The 21482-nt window shown below is 37.1% G+C and overlaps 5 protein-coding genes and 2 non-coding genes across 7 annotated transcripts; 3 read left to right on the top strand and 4 right to left on the bottom strand.

Moving 5' to 3' along the window:
- The first annotated feature begins 4 nt into the window (after positions 1–4).
- LOC117569668 (parkin coregulated gene protein homolog) lies at positions 5–3670 on the top strand. The gene is made up of 5 exons (XM_034250914.2): positions 5–515; positions 614–786; positions 2880–3051; positions 3192–3341; positions 3448–3670. The coding sequence occupies exons 1-5, from the start codon at positions 254–256 to the stop codon at positions 3606–3608; spliced, it is 918 nt and encodes a 305-aa protein (XP_034106805.1). The 5' UTR covers positions 5–253; the 3' UTR covers positions 3609–3670.
- On the bottom strand, positions 3649–4722 carry LOC117569670 (uncharacterized). The gene is made up of 4 exons (XM_034250917.2): positions 4347–4722; positions 4145–4273; positions 3939–4079; positions 3649–3879 (listed from the first exon to the last, which is right to left on the bottom strand). The coding sequence occupies exons 1-3, from the start codon at positions 4477–4479 to the stop codon at positions 3961–3963; spliced, it is 381 nt and encodes a 126-aa protein (XP_034106808.1). The 5' UTR covers positions 4480–4722; the 3' UTR covers positions 3649–3879; positions 3939–3960.
- Positions 4723–6797: 2075 nt separating this feature from the next.
- LOC117569669 (thioredoxin-related transmembrane protein 2 homolog) lies at positions 6798–7995 on the top strand. The gene has a single exon (XM_034250916.2). The coding sequence runs from the start codon at positions 6923–6925 to the stop codon at positions 7745–7747; it is 825 nt and encodes a 274-aa protein (XP_034106807.1). The 5' UTR covers positions 6798–6922; the 3' UTR covers positions 7748–7995.
- Positions 7996–10567: 2572 nt separating this feature from the next.
- LOC117566782 (uncharacterized) lies at positions 10568–12352 on the bottom strand. The gene has a single exon (XM_034246325.1). The coding sequence runs from the start codon at positions 12350–12352 to the stop codon at positions 10568–10570; it is 1785 nt and encodes a 594-aa protein (XP_034102216.1).
- Positions 12353–12887: 535 nt separating this feature from the next.
- Positions 12888–12959, bottom strand: Trnah-gug (transfer RNA histidin (anticodon GUG)). The gene has a single exon. It is a non-coding gene; the product is annotated as a tRNA-His (tRNA).
- Positions 12960–14078: 1119 nt separating this feature from the next.
- On the bottom strand, positions 14079–14150 carry Trnah-gug (transfer RNA histidin (anticodon GUG)). The gene has a single exon. It is a non-coding gene; the product is annotated as a tRNA-His (tRNA).
- A 4889-nt stretch (positions 14151–19039) lies between these two features.
- On the top strand, positions 19040–20330 carry LOC117566783 (uncharacterized). Its single transcript, XM_034246326.2, is given in 1 exon segment — positions 19040–20330. A coding segment is annotated over 1 exon segment (1230 nt). The 3' UTR covers positions 20270–20330.
- The last annotated feature ends 1152 nt before the right edge of the window (positions 20331–21482 follow it).

Here is a 21482-nt window from a genome sequence, read left to right as displayed (position 1 = left end):
TAAACAAAGTGTAATGTTATTTGTCGGTTTCAGTTGAAGGCTTAAGTAAATTCGTAAACAATGGGTCTTATCAGTCACTGCGCCTTTTGCTGTCCTGGCAACGAGCGCCATAGTAACCGCCGCACACGAAGTGGAGCCCACCTACACTGATTGGAGCGCTAGAAAATTCCTGCACCTGGACATCAGCAGTTAGTTAGTTGTTTACGCTACGTGACTTCGGTTCAGCGCTTAATTGCAGTCAACGTCAACACAAATGTCGCATACACGCATTACCACCGCCTATGGAGCCCGACCGTCACACGATTATCATACAAACTCCATAGCGCTGAAGCAACGTTCCAAATCCGCAAATCCACCGCAATTAAGACCGTTCAGTGGCATACAGGGTTCGCGACCCCGTTATGTGCCACCATTTTCGATACAATCGCAGCAAAAAAACACGGTTGTCATTAATGGTCCCATTCACGAGGCGCCCGTTACGGCAAGCGCACGGGGCAGAGCGCCGAATCCGAAGAGTGCGTAACCTCCCTGCCCCCCTCTCATACCGTGTATTGTATCTTGTATCTGATAGCAACTTTTTGTGACTTTTTGTTGTTTCTGTTGATTTTTGTAGGCTTAAAGAAACAACACAAATCCATTTCGACATGCAATTTGGGTGCCACTTTCAACGCCTGCACGCCCCCCAAAACTGCTGGGCGTGGCACATTGTTTCGCATGTATTTCGATCGCGGCGATTTACCCATCAAAATGGAATACCTGTGTGGAGGCGATAAAATTGGCTGGACGGTGAGTATTACCGACAAAAGTTAGTTAACCTTACACAAAAGTATAGCCAGAAAAGCGAGGATCTTTAGGTATTTACATAGGTATGTACAGTCAAAACATTATTTTATTCGGACGAAGTGAGGAACTAATTGCTCTTGATTAGCACTATATTTGGAGCTAAGGTTGTGTTTTGTGTATTTTTTTTTTGATTCGAAAGATTTAAGTAATTTATTTTTTTGTACAATCATTTAATATATTATATTTAATATTTTATTTATTCAATATCTCTCTGGATATTTCGTATGCGACATTTTTTGCGAAAGTTATTTGTGAATTTATATTTTTTGTAATTTCTGTGCAGAATATTATAAAAATATAGTTTGAAGAATACTCCGTGGAAAAATACTGCTAAAAGATCTTAATCAAAATGAGATGTAACAGCTATAGAAGCTAAGTTGATTGCTCACATTTTGTTATTTTATAATCCTTGAATGGTATTTCGTATTCCCTAAAACATAACGCGTGGTACTATATTTCAATGTTGGCCACAGGCAGGAGACTTTGGAGTTTAGGTATCAACATAGTACAATGCTTCGGTAGTCGCAAAAAATGGAGTCGATGTAGGCTCTAGATTTTAATGAATCTAGAATAATTATAGCTGTAACGAGAAAGTGTAATTACCCTAGAGCAACTGGGAATACGTGTCGTGATTAGCTGAACTTTGACCTGAAAATTACTTGACAACAATCAAAGCAAACTAATTGCATATAGGTGTTAGGCCTATATAGGTTTCTCCATCTGCAGACCTGCGTGTCCAATTATTTGAAGTGTTTGCTATGATGGTACCGACAAAAATAAAAGTTAAACTCTGTATAATACACTACATGAAATAGTATAGTATACATAATATGGCATTGTCTATTTCCGGACATACCGATTTCGATCGCAGCGCCTTGACGTCCAGGTGTCAGCTAGTCTGTCAAGAAGGCGAGCAAATAAAATATTGGGAACATGGATTCATGTGTGTGCACCCTTTCAATGTCATAAGCCTTGGAAGTGAGTTGATGTCTAGAGCTTATATATAAATATGGAATAATTGCTCGAGTGAGTGGGTGCGTTTGTTTATTTAAGCCTTGAGGCATTTATGACAGCTCATTTACATATGAGCGAAATGTGAGTGACACCATATCATTTGCGTCATGTGCGAAATTCAGTCGAAGGTCAGGCTGAAAGAGGTTAAATGGGGGAATACTCCTGAAAGAAATGGAAAGCGGCATCAGTAAAATAATATTATGCAATTGGCATCCAATTAAGTTGAAGAGTGAAGCCATGTATTATACAATTAATTTTAGTTTTTGTATTTTGCATAGCTAATATCTTTAATTTTATACTTATGTTCCCTATGAAATGATATTTGCAAGTAAGATTCACTATTACATTAGGAACCGATTAAGAGATTTTAATAAATATCTATATATTGAATAGAATGATCTTTTATCTGTTCAGTCTACGGTCAAATTTCTATGTCTTGTTATTTTAAGTTTAAAACTTTTGAATTCGGAGAAATGCATTTGAAATATGTCTGTAATTTCTATGTGAAACAAGAAATTTAAGTGTATTGTTCAAAAATTTCTTTTTCAAATTTCTTATGTTGAAATTTCCATTTAACTAAGACTAAAACTACACTAGCATTATGTAGTATGATGGTTGTTTTTTTAGTTAACCAATTTACTCAGCTGAACTTTCTTTCCTGTCAACGTCTAATTAATTTGATGAAAAAGGGCTCATTATGTTAATAGAATTGGGAATTTCCCAATTAAGGCAGTAGATTTCATTGTATAAGACTATCTCCAAAGGCTTTCTGTAACTTTCCATTGACAAGGAAAACAAATAAACTGCATCTTAATAGAAATCAGAAAAACTTAACTAGCATCGCGTGCAAATTTACACCTGAACAACGAAGCGAAAGAATCGACACCCCCATACAGAAATAAAGAAAGTAGAGAAAAACTTGGCAAACTATTTTCCCGCTATTACGTATTACGTAGTATTGCATTTGCAATTTCCAATTCGTATGGCTGTCAATGTAAACTACGTTTCATTACGTGACGCAGGTGGACATTGACAAGCTGGACTACAGCCTCTACTTGCCACTGTTCTTTGATGGATTGGCCGAACCCAAACATCCCTACAAGACCTATGCACGCCAGGGTGTCAGCGACTTGCTGCTCGCCGGCGGAGAGAAAATCCATCCCGTAGTCCCGCAATTAATTCTGCCATTAAAGAGTGAGTACCTGCTTGCGACGGGGCTAAAGCTAAAGCCAAAGCCAAAGCCAAAAGTCGTCTTAGCACGCAAGCATTCGACTTTAATTTTTGTCACTTGACTTTCGCTGTCTAATGGCTGTGTGTCTTTTTTCCTTTTTCAGACGCATTGAGCACTAGAAATTTGGAGGTAATGTGCACGACCTTGAAAATCATACAACAGCTGGTCATGGCCTCGGATATGGTTGGACCTGCCCTGGTGCCCTTCTACCGACAACTGTTGCCCATGTTCAATGCGTTCAAGGTGAAGAACTGTAAGTTGCTGTCGTTACTATCGCAGATGTGAGAGGTTTATTCCTAATTGATGCGAACGATAGTTGAGCAGTCGTCACTTAGAAATAACGCTTTCATTTCTTGCAGTGAACTGCGGCGATGAGATTGACTATGCACAGAAGAACAATCTCAACCTGGGCGATCTGATTGACGAGACTCTTCAAGTGCTGGAGCTGCATGGCGGCGAGGATGCCTTCATCAACATCAAGTATATGGTGCCCACTTACGAGTCATGCTACTTGAACTAAGCGATATCAATTTTGGCGAATTGGCTTTTTCTTACACGTGTTTTACGCTTCGTATACTTAATTTATTTATCATATCAAGAGTATTTATTGAATTTTACATAGATGCGAATGATGCAAATTTGCCTTGTTTTGGAATTTAATAATTGAATATATGTGTGTGTATATATAGGTGAGTATATATTGAGATTATATATGCAGGTGTGCTGTCAACCATTTGTTGCAGCAGCCAATGCCACAGGATCCTTGTGGCAAGGCGAGGACGGCGCAACAGCTGTAAAGACAATAAGAAATATAGCCAGAGAAATCGGAAGATGTTTCAGAAATACTTACAGCTGTTGCGCCTGTTTTTTGTTCAGTATTTGGGTGGGGCAAACTCATTCTTCTTCACATTGTGGGGAGAGTAGCGATTGTAGAGACCCCAAATGGAATTCATCAGCTTATCGTTGTATTTGACCGGCAAATACTCGCGTTCTGCAGGTGCGATGACAATGATGAGTCAGTTAAACGATTCTGAGTTGAGAGTTGAGAGAACTTACGAGTATTATTGTCGGCCTTATCAGCATTGTTGGCAGCCCGTAGACGGGACAAGATCATGTCACGTTCCTGGAACTGCTCACGTAGTTTGCAGGCTGCGAAGGCACCTTGTGGCAAAGCCATGTCGACAACTGACAAAGCAAAAGTGAAAACTCACATTAAATACAATTTGATAACACGAAAAGTCGAGTCGTGTTCACTTACTGTTCAGTCTGAGGTTATTGAGAAGGGAAAATTCAGGAGCAAACAGGTTGCTTAGATCACACAATTGATACCAGAGCTTAGTCACGTGTTGACTAATTTTTAGGGGTTTCTCGCGCACTTGCAGCAGCAGCATTCAAAGCACAAGGTTCAAGTCTGGCAAAAATCTCGAGAGTCTCTGAGATTCGCAACACTGTATAGTATTATTCACTATTGCAGTCTATTATTTTGTTTTGCACTAGAAAAGCGTTCTCGTTGATGGCATTTGGCAATGCCCGGCTTATATATGAAGATGAATTTCAAACGTGATCGACACCGATTGTTAAGCACACTCACAACACACGAAAGAGTATAGAAGAGGTTCTAAGCTGAACTGACTCTCTGGCGCGTCGGCGAGTCAGATTTATAGAGGCTCAACACAACGAAACTGGCGAACTTGATAAGCGAGAGACAGAGATCAGCTAGCCGCCATTTTATTTCGACTAGCACGTAAGCCTACGTATATATAGAATGCTATATATACGGATTTGTATAGATGTTTGATTGATATGTCTTTTTCCATTTTTTTGTTGTTCAGTAGTTTTTTAAAATGCAATTGAACCCATGTGACTTGTCAAACCGACCTCGATCCGTTCTGAAATCCGCCAACTGAGCTCCGATCCGCTCCGCTAACTGATAAAGTTCGACATTGTTCGAGAGCGTCTGATAAGGAGATCGATTAAATTTGTTTCGAAAACTGCGCAGTTTCAATTTTTGTGGGAAGACCTTTGAAAAGTGTTGGCTCAACAAACAATTATCAGAAAGTGAAGTGCAGGAGGCAAGCCTTGCTCTTGCTGGTCAATTACCCAAACAATCTTTAGTGGGCCATGTGCCAAGTACTTTCTTCAGAGCGCTCTATCTTGCTCATAGGTTCATGTGAAGTCAAACCACTCCATCAACTGGTTTAAAGTGGATTGTACTATTGTTCTTTTTATACTCATAGTGTGAGTACTCAAGTACCTGCTGATGCAATTACTGACCTTACTGTAGGCTGTAGGCTGTTGCTGTTGCTTGTTGTTTACCAACAACAGCTGCATCAAGTGCAATAATATACACAACATAGTAAACAATCATTCTATGTTAACACATTGATCTTATTATGCCTGATACCTGGAGTGACCCATAGGTTAAACTATTTAATATAAAAAGACTTATGACGCTGGTTGTGTTAATCGTCTTAATTGATAATTAATATTAGTTACTATTAAACACTTACTATACAAATGTCTGTGACACATTTCAGCCATATATAACGAGCACCTTATCGATGTTTTGCTGGACGATTTTATTTAGAGCATGTAACCGGCGAATACAACCTCGTTTAAGCACACATTATTTATAGACGTATCACCATAATTCGCATATTCTAGTACTCTCATTGTTCAGCATTCTTCGATTGCCTGTTGCCAGGCAGCGGAGCATGTTGTAAATATTTGCTGCAATTGCATTATGCCGATTACAATATACGTAAATTTCAATGATAATTGTCTCTGAAAGGCACATGGTCGTCAAACTGTGACATCACATTTTGCTCATTTTCCTCTTGTTTTGTTTAATGTATAAACATATATGTTTGCATTTATTTTAATGATTAAACAAAAAATAAAAAGTCCAAAAGAGGTGTCCAAAAAAATACAGATACTGGCTGAAATGTCTGCCACGAGCGCCTGAAGTCACATAGAGCGCGATTTAATTCACTGATTAGAGCCAGCGTGTGCTTGCTCTTTTCTAGCATTCATTATTCATTGTACTTTAAATTTCTTTAGTACAAACATACAAGAACTGATTGCGTGTGTGGTCTTTAAAATTGTGCAAGGTTCGCAGCATACATTTCTATTTTGTTGACGGCACGCCCAGCAATTAGCAATTGACGCAAAACACTCCTGATACGCCCCAAGCAAAAGTTTATAGAATACATTTCAAATTGTGTCAAAAATTCAAATTTGAATTTGAATTAATAACGTGTTATGATAAGTTAAGTTGGCAGCACTATCTACAACTGTTGAGATAACCACCCTGTGAACTTGAGTAGTCATCAAACTGTACAGTCTGTTATCGATATATATCTTTTGGCTGTTAATATCAATCTATTTTTTAGAACATCAACCTTTTTAAAGCTATTAAAATTGTCGCGCCTTTGAATACGTGTTTTGGAAATCTTGTGTAATATTTTTAAAAATCTTACCATGTCTCGGAGTTTTGGTACTTTGGTATATCTCGACAAATAAAGCTGTTTAAGAAAGCAAATTTTAACGTGGAAAGATATAAAATTATTATTTATCTGACTGATTAAATGATTCAATAATAAATTAATTTGCATTATTATTACTTGACTACAGAAAGCATCGATATTTGTCACAAACAATCGATGTTTTTGACATTCACAAAAATATTGTATTGTAGTCGATATTTCTCTTCAGTGCTCAGTGTTTATCGAGCAGTCAGCAATCAGCAGGCGTCGCCAAAATTAGCTAACAATAAAAGAAAAACACGGGAAGTTGTTAATTAAAAAGGTGACCTAGTTGCGAGAACACAACGTCATGTCGTTGCAAAAGGAACTACGTACACTGGCAAAGCCCTACTATTGGGTGAACATACTGCTGGCCGTCTCGTATCTGCTCGCCAAGAAGACCAGAGTGATTTGCACGCGCATTTTCCAGCAAACGGATCAAGATGACGTCTGTGATATGGACAGTCGTGAGGTAGAGATACTGTTCTTTCTGCTGATTGTGGTCATGATACGTTCCCGCAAGTCGGGCAGCGTAACCATGATCAACTACTTGACTTCGTCCTTCCTCTACACAAAAGTGGCCAACATGATACTCTGGTCATATGCCGATTTTCGTTATGGCCTAGGTTTCCTACTCATCTGTGTACTCGTGGGCATGCTGCTACCGGAGCCATCGTATCGTGGTCCTGAGCACATCACCTACTTCCGCAACGCTCAGGTCTTTGAGGAGGAGCTGGCTAGAGAGAAGCGCACCAGTTGGTTGATTTGTTTTTACACTGTTTGGAATCCCAGCTGTGTGAACTTTGCACCCATCTTCGCTGAGCTGTCGGCGGAATACAATACGGAACTACTGAAGTTTGGCAAAATCGATATCGGACGTTTCCCAGATGTCGCACAAAAGTATCGCATTTCGGACAGCAGTTTCTCACGCCAGCTGCCTACGGTTATACTGTTCCAGCAGGGCAAGGAGGTGGACCGACGTCCATGTGTCGACAATAAGGGGAAGCTGCAGAAGTTCTTCTTCTCCAGCGACAATGTGCGTGCAACCTTCGGACTGAATCAACTCTATAAGCAGGCTGTGGAACGTTTGCCGGCCACTGCGACGACGACGGTGGAATCGAAGAAGTCAAAGTAGTTACTCTATGTTCTAACCAAACGACATCTCATTTTAACAATTCGTAATTGTTAAGTTTTTAGTTGTTATTATTTATTTTGTGAGAGTGCACAAAGCAAATGCACTAAAGACACGTTCTACATGCAACTATGTAACTAAATATAAATTGTAACGCGTTGCCATTAACCTAATTTATTGTTTGTTCATTGCTAGCTAAATTTCAAGCCATAACATCATAAATTAATAAAAATTGTAAAAGTCATCGTGAATGTTGTCTGCGTCTTTTACGTTAGTGTTTAATGAATTAAAACTAACGATTTCCGTCCAAATTTAATGGAGCACAAGTAAGAAAGATATAGTCGAGAATTCCAGACTATGGGGAAGATAAACAAAGTATAATAATGTTGAAATAAATGGTAGGTCAAACAGAAATTTATGATGTTCCAGTCCTTTAATATTGATAATAATTATGAATTATTTATTATTGAATAAATTAAGCAAATGTGACTTTGAACTACAAGAAAACTGTCACTTTACTCGTGTTGGTTCTGAGAGCAGCTGGTTACACTTTTTTTATACGCGAATAATAAGGCGCGGCGTTTCAAAAAGCTGGCTATTTTCAAGGTTTTCAACAAATACAGACACCAAAGATCATATTTTAAACCTATCATGCGAATATTCTCCTCCCACAGATCATATTTTCATCAAAAGAATAGGAAAAAAAACAAAAGGAAATCGAAAAACGAGCACTCACTGTACTATTATTGTTGAAAAATATGTTTTCGCTTTGTAGTGTTGCCTAATGCAACTAAGTGAACGTTAGGCAACATTGTTTAGTTGGCGCTGGTTGTTGTCCTCGCTAACGTTTTGAATGCATGGAATTTTATTTTAATGTTTTCCGCATTTTCAAGTCGAGACGATTTTTTTAAATCACAATACACGCGTAATATTTTGTGCCAAGAGCGCATCTAAAGGCGACTGTCGGGGAATGTGCTTATAAAACATGCATTGACGCGCTGCTGCTCTGAATGCGTTAAACAAACATTGTCTCGAACAATGAGAATTGTGCAAAAAAAAGGAAGAAAATCGAACAACCGTACAACAATGTTTCCGGAGCGATGGCTTAACCAGCCGAGTGAAGGCAAGGTTTGGCATGATGGTTGTATATGAGGCCCAAACGGCCAGACGAAATACGAAATAAACGCAAATCCTTTTCATCCATTCAATATGCATATTTACAAACAAACGCACATACATGTGTACACACATACAGGTGCAGGGGGTGGCTCGAGGGGGAGTAAGAGACAAAGGCAAACAGACAGAGCATCGCTTTTGTGGTTATTATTTGTATTCTTATTTTATATTCAATGAAACGGCATGGAAATGGCCATTATATTGTATTGTATTGCATAATATGATTGTCTCACATGTGGCGTGGCTTTTTATTTGCTGAAAATATGTATAGCAATGCTCTTGTATGTATGTACAATGTAAGTGGACAAAGAAATCGTGTAAGATTTCAAATTAGGCCGCTCTGCACTGCGGTCGTCTGCGTACATGCAATTAAAATCCTTGACGAGTGTTCGCTTGATAGAAGCTGGAATTCATCTTGGCTGACAGCCACCTCTTTCCCCATCCGCACCTCCTCCCACTGGACGTCACACGCGATATTGTCAACAGCTTCTCACATCGAAAATCCAATAAGCAGCTCCTTGACAACAGCAAAAACAACAAACAACGCAGCAAGTAACATACATACATACATAACTGCAGAACGTATTGTTGACGACATTTCTACCTTCGTTTTCAGTGCGTTCGTTGGTCACATTGGATTGATTTTGAGCGATTTTGCTCTACTATACTTTTAGAGAACTACGAGCATATTTGCTTTATGGCAACATCTTGCCCAAAAACATTTATGACTAAATTTTATTATTCTCTTTCACATAAACATCAGCACTTTTGCACTTAATGTGTCGTTTCGCTAGTTTCCGTTTCGTTGCTCTCTGAACTGGAGTCCGCATTTTGATAAAAGTTTTTTTTGTTTAAAAGGAGCGTGCAGTTTGAAATTGTTTTTATTTACTTTTTAATTGTTATGTATGAGCTATTTTTTTCAAAATTAAATAGTTAAGTTTGCTTGAAGATATTTTTAAATAGTTTTAAGTTTGAGTTTGAGTACATATTTTATTATTATTTAAATTAGAGCCTAAGGAATATAAACTGAAATATTTTTTTTATTATATTTAAACTACATATAAGTAATGATGATGTGTAGTATATTCTGAAAGTCATTAACACCGTCTTAAGATCCCACAATATATGATATATTATTATAGCTATTCTAAATATAATTAAGATTTTACGTTTTATTTTAAATTTAGAATAAAGTAATTCAAATACGAAACTCTTAATTTAAAACCAAATGAATGTTATACTTAATGCAACATAGATATATTTTGCTATATCTACAATTTAATTGCTGATTATATGAATTTACATTAACTTTATTTAATGACATTTTGTATTCTTTGCGAATTATAAATTGTTAATAATGTAATTTGGTTATTTGCAGTGCATTTGAAATTCGACTGTTTTTTTAAATGTGATTACTCAAGATTCCTTTAGCTTTGCTGACATTTTTTATTGCATTTTTATGTCAACAGCAGCTGATGCCAACCGCCACCCGCCACCCGTCACCCGCATCCCACAATCCACCCCTCCCCCTTCCACCTATTCAGCAGCCTCCTTTCGGCATCTTAATATCCTTCGGTTTGGGAGCAAAGCTGTCGTCGCCTTGTAGTGTATTTCTGTCAATTGCGTACAATTGAATTAAACCTGAAGTCAATGGCAGGTGCGACTTGAGACGGTGCTGAAGACGTTGCGGTGCTCGCAAACAAAAACCAATGCGGCCAGCAGCCAACCGCAAAGTAGAACGTACCACGCAAGGCGGAAGGTGTCCAGATTCAGGGCCTTAAAGTTGTCCGAGTTGTCGATGAGACGCATGTAGCCTGCCCTGAGGGCATCATTGAAGTCAGAGACGGTCCAGTGCCGATAGAGCCCCGTGCTCTGCACCCACATTATGAAGTGCTTTAGCAGATTTTCTAGGTGCGAATCCTTGCGCATGGGATAACCGATGACAGGTGCGCCCAGGCAGACCGTCGAGTAGCGATAGATGGGTTTGTGGGCGTATTGCTGCTGCAGCGCAAAGAACTCCCAGCGTTCGACAGTGAACGGATACGAGTAGCTAGTGTTAAAGCTGAGCAATGCTCTCACCTGCTCCCCAGCCTCGGCGCCAACTACCAAATTGGACACCTGCTCCTCCAGATGCGGTGGCACCTGCTGCAGCAGCATGGGTATCTCATGGTGCTTGACTAATATGCGTTGTTGCTGTGCAATAAGTTGCTCAAAGGTGTCCACCTGCTCACCCACCAAGGTGGCAGTCAGCGAGCTGCTCAACTGATTCGAATACCAGTTGGTCACTATGAATCCCAGCACAACTAGCTGCAGCGAGACCAGAAAATACCGCACCGAAGGTCCATAGATGCGGCTGGGTGAACTGAGGAACAGCAGCTGGCTGAGAGCTTCGAGCAAACAGCGTCCTGGACTGGCGCTCAGAGAGGGACTGAGCCAGTGCAGCGCCACACTGATGTAGACAACGGCGGCTAGCAGCAGGAGCCAACTGGTCCAGTGGAATGGACGCAGCAGGTACATGTAGCGAGGGATCTCGTTGCGCACTGGCATAATGAGGCAATTCTGAGCGATGGTCAGGGGATAGCTGAGGATGCCGAGTTCACGATCGATGCCCACATATGGATGCATTGTGATCTCCAGGCGATTGTCACCAATCAGCTGCTGGAGGCGTGTCATGTCCACACTGCTGCCAGCGTCCAGATCCTGGCCAGCATTGCTGATGATCAGCTGGGCATTGTGACGACGAAGAAACTCGGCAAAGATGCGATAGCCAAAGCCACGTATGAGATGTTTGCCAGTTCGCTGATCTTGCACCTGAAACACACGCGGTAAGTCGTTCTCAGCGGGAGTGGACACCACATAGCCATTTAGATTACGTGACGGTGCTGGAAACAACAGTCCTTTCCCGGCTAGATTCAGCTCAAAGTAGCGCACTTTGGGGTACGGTGTGTATCTGTAGATTCGCTGCTTGTGCAGCACAAGCGTCTGAAGGAACTGCAGACTCCATAGTTTGTCGAACAGTTTACCCAGCGCTAACTTCTCTCGCTGATTTGACAGGTAGACAATGAGGCGACTAGCTCGCAGTTTCCTTAGGCGTTGGTCCAGCTGCCAGAAGATGATCTCATCGCTGCTGTAGCAGAAGAGCAGGCTCAGGGCATCGTTATTGATGTGATTCCTTAGCGGATCGTATGTATTTGGCATACCATTTGAATCGAAAACGTAGCTGGTCACACTTAAGTTGGTATGCAGCCATTCGATGAAGGGATTCAAATCCTCCAATCGTTGGGGATGACTCATGAACAACGGCGTATTTGTCCAGCGCTCTTCATCGGAAACTTGCTGGACTACATTCTGCAGAAACCTCAGGTCTTCGAGATTAGTTTGACATGTGCCTAGTACAGGCAGCAGCAGCAGCAACCGCGTTGCAAGCGGCATGATCGAAGGTTCACTGTGTCCATAACACTCATTGGAGTCCTCTTTATACGTAGCTTGCGTAATGGATTTAATTCAATTTAATCGACTGCTGATTGGTCTTATCGCTGCCACAGATAACAAATTGCCAGCAAATGGATACTGGACAATAACGTGCCACAAATTGTGGCACATGTAACTACTGCCAGCATTGGCGTAATTATGTGCATTTTATTTAAGTGGTGCTTCAACGAATTTTGTTATAGTAACTTTTGGTTGAACAGCGACAATTAATATTAATAATTTGTGCGTATATATACTTATATATATATATACTTATACATATACTTTGCTTAAAGGTAAAATCGGCAAATGCCATCACTAAAATAATTTTATGTTATTTTTAAATAACGGCAGATTTATTTATAGATTTAATTTTGAAAAGTTTTAAAAACAACTTTTATACATTTGTTCAATTTGAGGAACATTTGGAAATATTTAAATTCTAATGCTATTAAATAAAAAAATATCCTCTCCGTGACAATGCATATTGCAGCATTGCCGTGACCAGGATTCGAACCTGGGTTACCACGGCCACAACGTGGGGTCCTAACCACTAGACGATCACGGCTATTGAGGACGCTTGAAATGACTTGATTTAATAGCGAATATAAACGAAAATGCAATGCTTGAGCAAGCTCTGATTTAATTGTTTCCATTTCTTGCTTAGTCAACTTGCTTATAGATCATAAAGTTGAACTATATGTAGCAAAGAGAAAGGCAATCGTAACAATTAGTTCCAGGTAATAAAAATGTACGACTCAACGATACTCTATAAAAGTAGAGTAATTGCATTTAGCTATCAAATATACCCTGATTAGATTAAATTTATTTATTTATAAGTTTTTATTATTTTATTTTGTTCAATATAATTAAATATAAAAACCATTTAAAAAGAATGTCAACTACATAAAATATTAATAAATTTATTAGAGAAACTACAGAAACTCTACAAAAGAGTTTAAACATAAACAGAAGTTTATGCTGATCAAATTGGATCAATTTATTAATCAGTATTTGTTTTAAGACTATTTGAATAGCTTAATAAATTTATATATCATAAAAAAATTAACGTAAAATTGAATTCATTAAGGCAGATAAATTAAAACAATGAAAAAGCTCCATCACAAAAATAATTATTTGTTTTATAAATTTGTTAAAATATTAAAGTTTAAAGAATTGAAAAACTATATACATACGTATATAACATTCGAGTTTTGTGGCAGTACAATTTCTTAATAGGTTTTTATACAATTATTTATGGTGAGGTTTTAAGAGAATTAGTTAAAATTTGACGGAAGTAAATTTAAAAACACGAAAGTTGCCTCCATGACAATAATAATAATAAATAAATTGGTATTTACATTTTTGTGAAACTAATGTTAACCCAATAGTTTAGTAGTTTATCTTGATACAGAATTTTTACATTTATAATATTTTTTAATTATTTGAATTATTGATCATTTTTTATTTAAATATATTGTAATAACCCAAAAAAATATGTTAATTTTCGCAAAGTAAAGTTGAGTTAACCAATTGAAGTTGTACTTTCGACTATTCTGCTTATGACAGTAAAACACAATTAATTTTTCCTGCTTTTTATAATGATTTTTAAGTAGAATTTCTTTAATAATAGCGTAAAAAATTTAAAAAAAGCGAATCTTCTCCGTGACAATGCGCATTGCAGCATTGCCGTGACCAGGATTCGAACCTGGGTTACCACGGCCACAACGTGGGGTCCTAACCACTAGACGATCACGGCTATTGAAGACTCTTGAGAGGTGGCAGCCAAATAGCGAATACAAATTGTGTTATCAACGCTTCAGTGAGCGTTGTTACTGCTGCAAGCGCATTGCTTGCTCTATAACAACTTGTTTATGGAGCAAGTACGCCCCATAACGGCAACAATAACATCAAGATAGACTCGTAATAGCAGCAGCAGAGCAACAATAACAAATACATAAAAATCAGCGGTGAAAGGCAACTGAAAGAAACGAAGGCAAAAGACAAGAGTCCCAAGCAAACGACCAGCGTCCAAAAGTCCGACCGACTGACAACCAATAAACAAGATTTTGGTTTATGAATGAATTTAAATGCCAAGCACTTGCAGGGGGCAAATGGTCGGAGAAGAGTGTATGGAGAGGGGAAGGGCGGGCATGGTTCTTGACTTGGCATTTCAATTCATTTTGCTATCAGCAGCATTTTGTGGCTGGGTTCTGTGCAACTCCACACTGAGGGGGAGCTGATATAGAACTGGACTACGGAATGAGGGCTGCCTGCTGGGTTATATGAATATAAATAATATATTAAATGAAATACAATTTTGAATAAATTTACGACTTTATTCAGATGTTTGAATACTCCAGTTTCAATTTAAAGCTGTTGGGTGGAACTGGTAGAACTCTTAGAACATATAATAAAAGTTGAAGTACTAGAGGAGAGTTTTCTGTGAAAACAAATAATTGAAATTCAACTAAAACTTTCAATATTATGTTTTCACATGTATTATTATTACAACAACTGAATTTAATCAGAATTTCGTTTAAAATTATAGTTGGTTAGCATGTATTTATGTTACATCTATGTATGTATTTATATTTTATGCATCATCTATGTAGATTAGAGACAATTTTTGTTTCTCAATTTAAAGCTTTTGTTCTAGGAAAAATTCTCCCATATTTAATTTTCATATTAACAACCCAATGTATTATTTTATTTGAATTTCAATTTATAGTTTGCCAATTTAACTTTTTACGAAATAAACCTCTAAAAATGGAATTGTCAAAAGAATGAAATAATAAAAATTATTTATTTCATATCCTAATTGAAATAAACGAAAACACACAACAACATTTTAACTCCCTTAGGGCAAAAGGTGTTTTAATTTATTTAAATGCCAAAAGAAATAAAAACATTTCCTTTGTGTTAACCATTTTATGATTTAAATTCGTTCCTTTTGATCATTGCATGTTAATTTGAGCTTTGTTAATCAGACAAAGACCAGGTTTCCGACTATAGTATACCCGCACATGGCCTACAAATATAATGACATCATAACGAGCTTTTGATTTCGACCAACATTAAATGCAATCTAATAATTGCGACTTAAGATTGTTGTACTTGATTTAGAGCTGAGGGATAATTGGAACCCAATATACCTCCCCTCTATAAATGGTAAAGGTATGGAAATTAACTGGACTCACGTACCTTTAATGAGGTGCTGAGTTGTTTCCGCTGGTTTATACCTCCCCTGGGGCAATTTGATGAGTTATATATTTTGTTCCCAGTCGAGCATTTCATTTGTATCAACAAAGTGAATAAATTTATGGGTATTCGAAAGAGCTGTTTCAAATGATGCACGCTTATCGGAATTGTTTTTTTTGGGTTTGGACTGATAAGTTAATAGAACATTTGGTGTTATCAGCACAATAATCTTGAAGAGGCTAATTTATTGGGGATGGGATTTGAAACTTACGTAAATTTGTAGTAAATATCTAAAATATACTGCAAATACCAACCTTATATTTTGAATTTATTTAATTTGGTATTTAAATAAATCAATAGAAAGCCAAAGTTTTTAGGCCACTAATCAAAGTTTGATTTGACGTCAACTTAAATGCGAAACGAAATTACTTGAACAATCTGGCTATTCAAAACAACACAGGGGAACAAAAGTAGGACTCTTAAATTTGAGGAATATAATGTTCAATGTAAATATGTTTCCTTCGTCGTTAAACTGTACAAATGTACTTTGAAATTTTTGTTGGCTTGTGTACGTTTTGCACATTTAATGATTTTGTAATTACCCATAAGTATAATATTATTTCAATGGCACTTTTTTGTTGTTTTTACCGTGCGCCATTTACAAATGCTTATGCCAGAGTGGGAATGCAGTCGACGATGCTTTCGGCGGGGGTCAAAGGGATCAAAGTGGGCTTGGCATTCGTTTTTTCAACACCACTTTGGCGTTACGTGCTGCAAACCCGTAAAAAACTGTAAAGTGTTTACATGTAAACTGAAAATTTACGAACACATACCGACTCGCACTCCGGACTCCTCCAAGGGAGACAATAGTCCGTAAAATTTCGTGCAGCGCGAGTTTTTTTTTGTAATTTTTGTGGCCTGCTTTTGAAATATGAAAAAAGCGCGAGGCCTTCTTTGTGTGAGTGAGTATACTCATGTGTATGTGTGTGTGTGTGTGTGTATGTGTGTGTGAGCATTCACGCTCCAATAATTGCGCAAAACAGTTGGGCTATTTACATGTATTGACCGTATGACTATAAAATAAATTCCAACCCGTATTTACAAATTAATTTTTGATAACTGTAAAAAAAAATTGCTGCTGAAAAAAGCACACGTGCCTTGCCCCTTCCTTTCCTGTTCAGCAACTAACATACATACGTACATAGCTTATATATAAATTAAGTGGACAGATCTGTAATCCACACATAAATGTATTTTGCAGAGGTCAAAGGGCAGCAATAAAAATGTTTCTATTAATTTTTGCACAGTGGTAAAAACAGGTTTAAACGTAAGAGTCAAATATAAATATAAAAGTATTATGTTTATTTATTTAATATATATTTGTAAAATAAGGAAGTAATAAGATGTATTCAATAACTATTTTATGTAATAGCTAGCGGTGGCGGCTAGTCGATTTACGTTATCGGTATCAATTTGCATTCGCAAGTCGATAGGCACGAAGCTATCGGTATCATCACTTGTCTTTTTAGAGCATCGGTTGTTGAAAGCAGATCCTCAGTCGTAAGAAGTTGAACAGAAGTCATTAAAAGTAGACCAGTAGCAACAGGAGTCGTAAATAGTAACGAAAACAGTCGTTAGCAGGAAATAGTATTATTTAAGTTTATCAAACTGTACTATTACTATTATTATCAAATTTCCATATATTAAATAATGAACAATAAGTGTGCATACTGTATTGTTCAATATTGCATAATAAAATTATTACTGAATTATTTCATATTAAATTTGTAAAATATATAAAAGTATTATATTTATTTTTACAATATATATAGTTGTAAAATAACGAAGTATTAAAAAATATTTTTATTGTAATTCAGATAAAGTGATTAATTAATTGAAAAATAATTAAATGTACATATGTATAGAAAATATTTAATTTTTATTTAAATTTACTTCTCTGAATTATAGTTAATATGTTTGCATGCATTTAAGAATGAATAATACCATAATAATTAAAAAACTCATTTAATATACATATGTATATTTAATATTTTATAAATCTTAATTGCGCTTAACATTGGTATACGAGTTTTTATAATTAAATTGAATTTATTTTAAGTAAGAATTTTTATAGAATCAATAGATACAAATATAATGCGTGTACTCTTCTCTGATTTAGTAATATCCCAATACTATTTTAAATGTAAATAATAATATATTATATTTGACATCTATTTTTAAGAATAATCTTATTAACATGTATGAAGAATATAAATATTTTATATTTCTCTAAATTATAATTAGTATTTCTATACAATACCAAAATATAATATATATAAATAAATGACTTAATAGATGGACTATGTATAATAATATACTAATTAATTAAATTTCTTTATATTATAAAACATTCTATTAAAAAAATAACTCTCTATTATGTTAAATGAAAGAAAATATCTTTTACAAATAAATCGTGTTTTAATAGATGTAATATATATATGTAAATATAATTCGTATTTTTTTTCCTCTGATTCAGTAATATTGTGCGACTTGAACAAGCTGTAACCAGTAACCACCTGATTGGCAACTAACTGGTTGCATGATTTTAGCCGCCGTGCAGTCTAGCCAGTTCAGGGTCACGATTGATTCGTTGAATTTGTTTTATTCGGTTTTTTGCAGTCTGATAATTATACCCGCTACCCATAGGGTAGAATGGTATTATAACTTTGTGCCGGCAGGAAACGTATGTAACAGGTAGAAGGAGGCATCTCCGACCCTATAAAGTATATATATTCTTGATCAGCGTCAACAGCCGAGACGATCTAGCCATGTCCGTCTGCCTGTCCGTCTGTCCGTATGAACACCTAGATCTCATAGACTATAAGAGATAGAGCTTCGACAGCATTTGTTATATTTGCACGCAGATCAAGTTTGCTTCAAATTTTCGCCGCCGCAAATCAAAAAAATTTAATAACAAGCGTAATTTTAAAGCTAGAGTTATTTGGTATATACAATAATTATTATAGTAGTTATGATTCCTGAAAATTTGGTTGCGATCAGATAAAAATTGTCGAAGTTATTAAAGAAATGCTTTTGTATTGGCAAAAACGCCTACTTACTAGTGGTCTTAGTTGCTTTGGCTGACAATCTGGTATATTGGCCCGTCTATGGTATATTTTGAATGCGGTACTATATCGATATACCAAATATACCATTCGGTATATTTTTAGTATTTTCGCAGCATATTTGGTATATTTTGAGAAAAATACCGCAAAATATATTTCTTTTATTCAAATTGGGTAGCGGGTATCTCAAAGTCGAGTACACTCGACTGTAGCTTTCTTACTTGTTTGCATTTGCAAATGGAGTTGGTATTAGAGCTTTGTCGGAGTTCTCCTATAAATAACGCATGCAACACGAGTCCTGCCAACAGTCGACGGCAATACAATGGAGGAGCCTCTTCTTTCGCCCTTCAGCACGGACATTCCACACGCGTTTATATACAATGACTCGAGGAAGGCAAAGTCCTACTACCGTGGACCCTATGCGGAGTCCATACAGAGCTTTGCCCAGGTGTTTCACTACGATCTGCAGCTGGACCACATCGACAGTTTGCCCAACAAGAGCGATCTGCAGGAACTATTTGCAGAGGGTGTGTACAATGTGTCGTTGCATGGAGTGCTATTCAGAACTCTGCTGGATGACGCCAGCAACATTATGCAGTACAGTTATCCGTTCGAGATGTTGAGGAATTGCGTCATGGTGCCGCTTGCACCGGAGTTGCCCAAGTGGATGTATATAGTTTGGCCCCTGGGGCGATATGTGTGGACATCTCTCTTTCTGAGCATCTTCTATGTGGCCTTTCTGCTGCGCTATGTGCACTGGGAGGAGACCATAGCCCGATCTTATACGCGGAATCTGCTGCACGCCATGGCGCTCCTTATGTACAGTCCCAACATGAATATGCGGGTGCGAATGTATCATATGCCATACCGGAGGATAGTCTTCTATACGCTGCTCTACATTCAGGGATTCATACTTTCCAATTATCACATCAGTCATATGACGTCGTTCGATATGAAGCCAGTCTTTGTAAAGCCTATCAACACCTGGGCTGATTTAATAGAATCCCGACTGCGGATTATCATTCCAGATACTCTCTTGGAGGAGATGCGTTCTCTACCCGGCTTGGATGTTTCGTCCTTAAATCCGCAGTTTAAACCACTTATTTGGCAGGATTATCAAGATCTATTGACTGCACCGCCTTGACAATTTGCATATGTGGTCACCGAGGATACGTGGGAATTCTTCAATCGCCAGCAGGCGGTGCTCATTCAGCCCTATTTCCACATGTCCCAGGTCTGTTTCAATGGATTCGTCAACGCTTTCCCCTTACAAAAAGATGCTCCATTTGCCGATGCCCTTGACCGTTTCATATTGTATGTAAGGCAGGCGGGTCTCTGGGAATACTGGGAAGAAATGGCATTCATCTACGCTGTGCGTGCCAATTACGCCAAGGTTTTTCTCGATACGTATCCTGTGGAGCCACTGAATCTGGAGTTCTTTAGCACTGCCTGGATTGTGATTGTGGTGGGTCTGCCCATTAGCCTAGTGGTTTATCTTCTGGAGTATTTGTGGTGGCGTTGTTCATCAACAAAACTCAGATACAATCGATAATTCAGCACAGAATGAGCTTCATGCAAACAAGAGGAGACTATTGTTCAAGAAGTTATTATTCATCGTAAATTATTTCAATTTTAATAATTACCAGTTTGTTAAATCTATCATTAGTTTTTTATTAACTTATTATTCCACTTATTGTAATTTTTAATGAAACGTATCTTGCGAAGTATTGACGTTAGTGTTTATAATAAATCAATGTATGCATTAATTTATAAATTATAAAATTATAGAATTGGTATTCTTACAATCAACTATTATATAAAAACAAGTGTAAATACAATGGAGTGTAAAATAGTTGATTAATGTTGATATTCTTTATATTTAAATGTAGTAAATAATAATTCGACTATTCGAGGGACTTATTTAGAGCCAGTTTAAGAGTTGACTTTCAACTTTTACTAATTGCAATATAATACTATAAGGGGAATAACTGCATTATATATGTTAGATTGGGCAAGGATAAAGACTTTACAAAGACTTCACATGTTTACTTAAATCTTACATAAACATTTGTTCATTAATTTTGAAAACCTTATTTATCAAAACTAATATGATTGAATATGTGAACAAGATAAGTAAACAATTTATTATTATTATTATTATTATTATTATTATTATTATTATTATTATTATTATTATTATTATTATTATTATTATTATTATTATTATTATTATTATTATTATTATTATTATTATTATTATAATTATTATAATTATTATTATTATTATTATTATTATTATTATTATTATTATTATTATTATGTCAGTATACCTGACGTAAAAATATGGAGCAACCGAGACTTCGGCGAAGTAAACTATTATTTGACACAGCTGCTTTCTGGGCACGGATACTTCGGAAAGTACCTGCACCAAAGAGGACTACGCCAACAGCCAAGCTGCGTGTATGGCGATGCCGATATAGATGACGCAGAGCATACTTTTTTCTCATGCACTCAGTGGCAAACAGAAAGAGAGCTACTTGAATCGCAGATCGATGGAATCTGGAGACCACAAAACGTTGCAAATCTGCTCGTAAGTAACGAGCAAAACTGGAAAATAATAACGATACACGTCGAGAGAATCCTCCGACGCAAAAAGAGGCGCCTGGACGCAGGTGAAACATGAGCTAAAAACACCAGAGCGCCCAGCCTGAAGTTATGCGCACTCAAATGCGGTTCCGGGCTGGGAAATTCCGCCCTGAAACAGC

This window comes from Drosophila albomicans, chromosome 3 (genome assembly GCF_009650485.2).
Source record: "Drosophila albomicans strain 15112-1751.03 chromosome 3, ASM965048v2, whole genome shotgun sequence".
NCBI classification, from domain to species: domain Eukaryota; kingdom Metazoa; phylum Arthropoda; class Insecta; order Diptera; family Drosophilidae; genus Drosophila; species Drosophila albomicans.
Note: the sequence above shows the minus strand (reverse complement) of the source record. Positions and strands in the feature narration are given on the sequence as shown.

Excerpts from the sequence above, each read along its gene's own strand:
- LOC117566782 (XM_034246325.1), bottom strand. The coding sequence starts at position 12,352 with ATGCCGCTTGCAACGCGGTTGCTGCTGCTGCTGCCTGTACTAGGCACA.
- LOC117569669 (XM_034250916.2), top strand. The coding sequence starts at position 6,923 with ATGTCGTTGCAAAAGGAACTACGTACACTGGCAAAGCCCTACTATTGG.
- LOC117569668 (XM_034250914.2), top strand. The coding sequence starts at position 254 with ATGTCGCATACACGCATTACCACCGCCTATGGAGCCCGACCGTCACAC. Across the intron at positions 787-2,879 it reads GCGATAAAATTGGCTGGACG|GTGGACATTGACAAGCTGGA; the intron begins GTGAGTATTACC and ends TACGTGACGCAG. Across the intron at positions 3,052-3,191 it reads ATTAATTCTGCCATTAAAGA|ACGCATTGAGCACTAGAAAT; the intron begins GTGAGTACCTGC and ends TTCCTTTTTCAG.
- LOC117569670 (XM_034250917.2), bottom strand. The coding sequence starts at position 4,479 with ATGCTGCTGCTGCAAGTGCGCGAGAAACCCCTAAAAATTAGTCAACAC. Across the intron at positions 4,274-4,346 it reads CAATAACCTCAGACTGAACA|TTGTCGACATGGCTTTGCCA; the intron begins GTAAGTGAACAC and ends TTGCTTTGTCAG. Across the intron at positions 4,080-4,144 it reads TAAGGCCGACAATAATACTC|AACGCGAGTATTTGCCGGTC; the intron begins GTAAGTTCTCTC and ends TCGCACCTGCAG.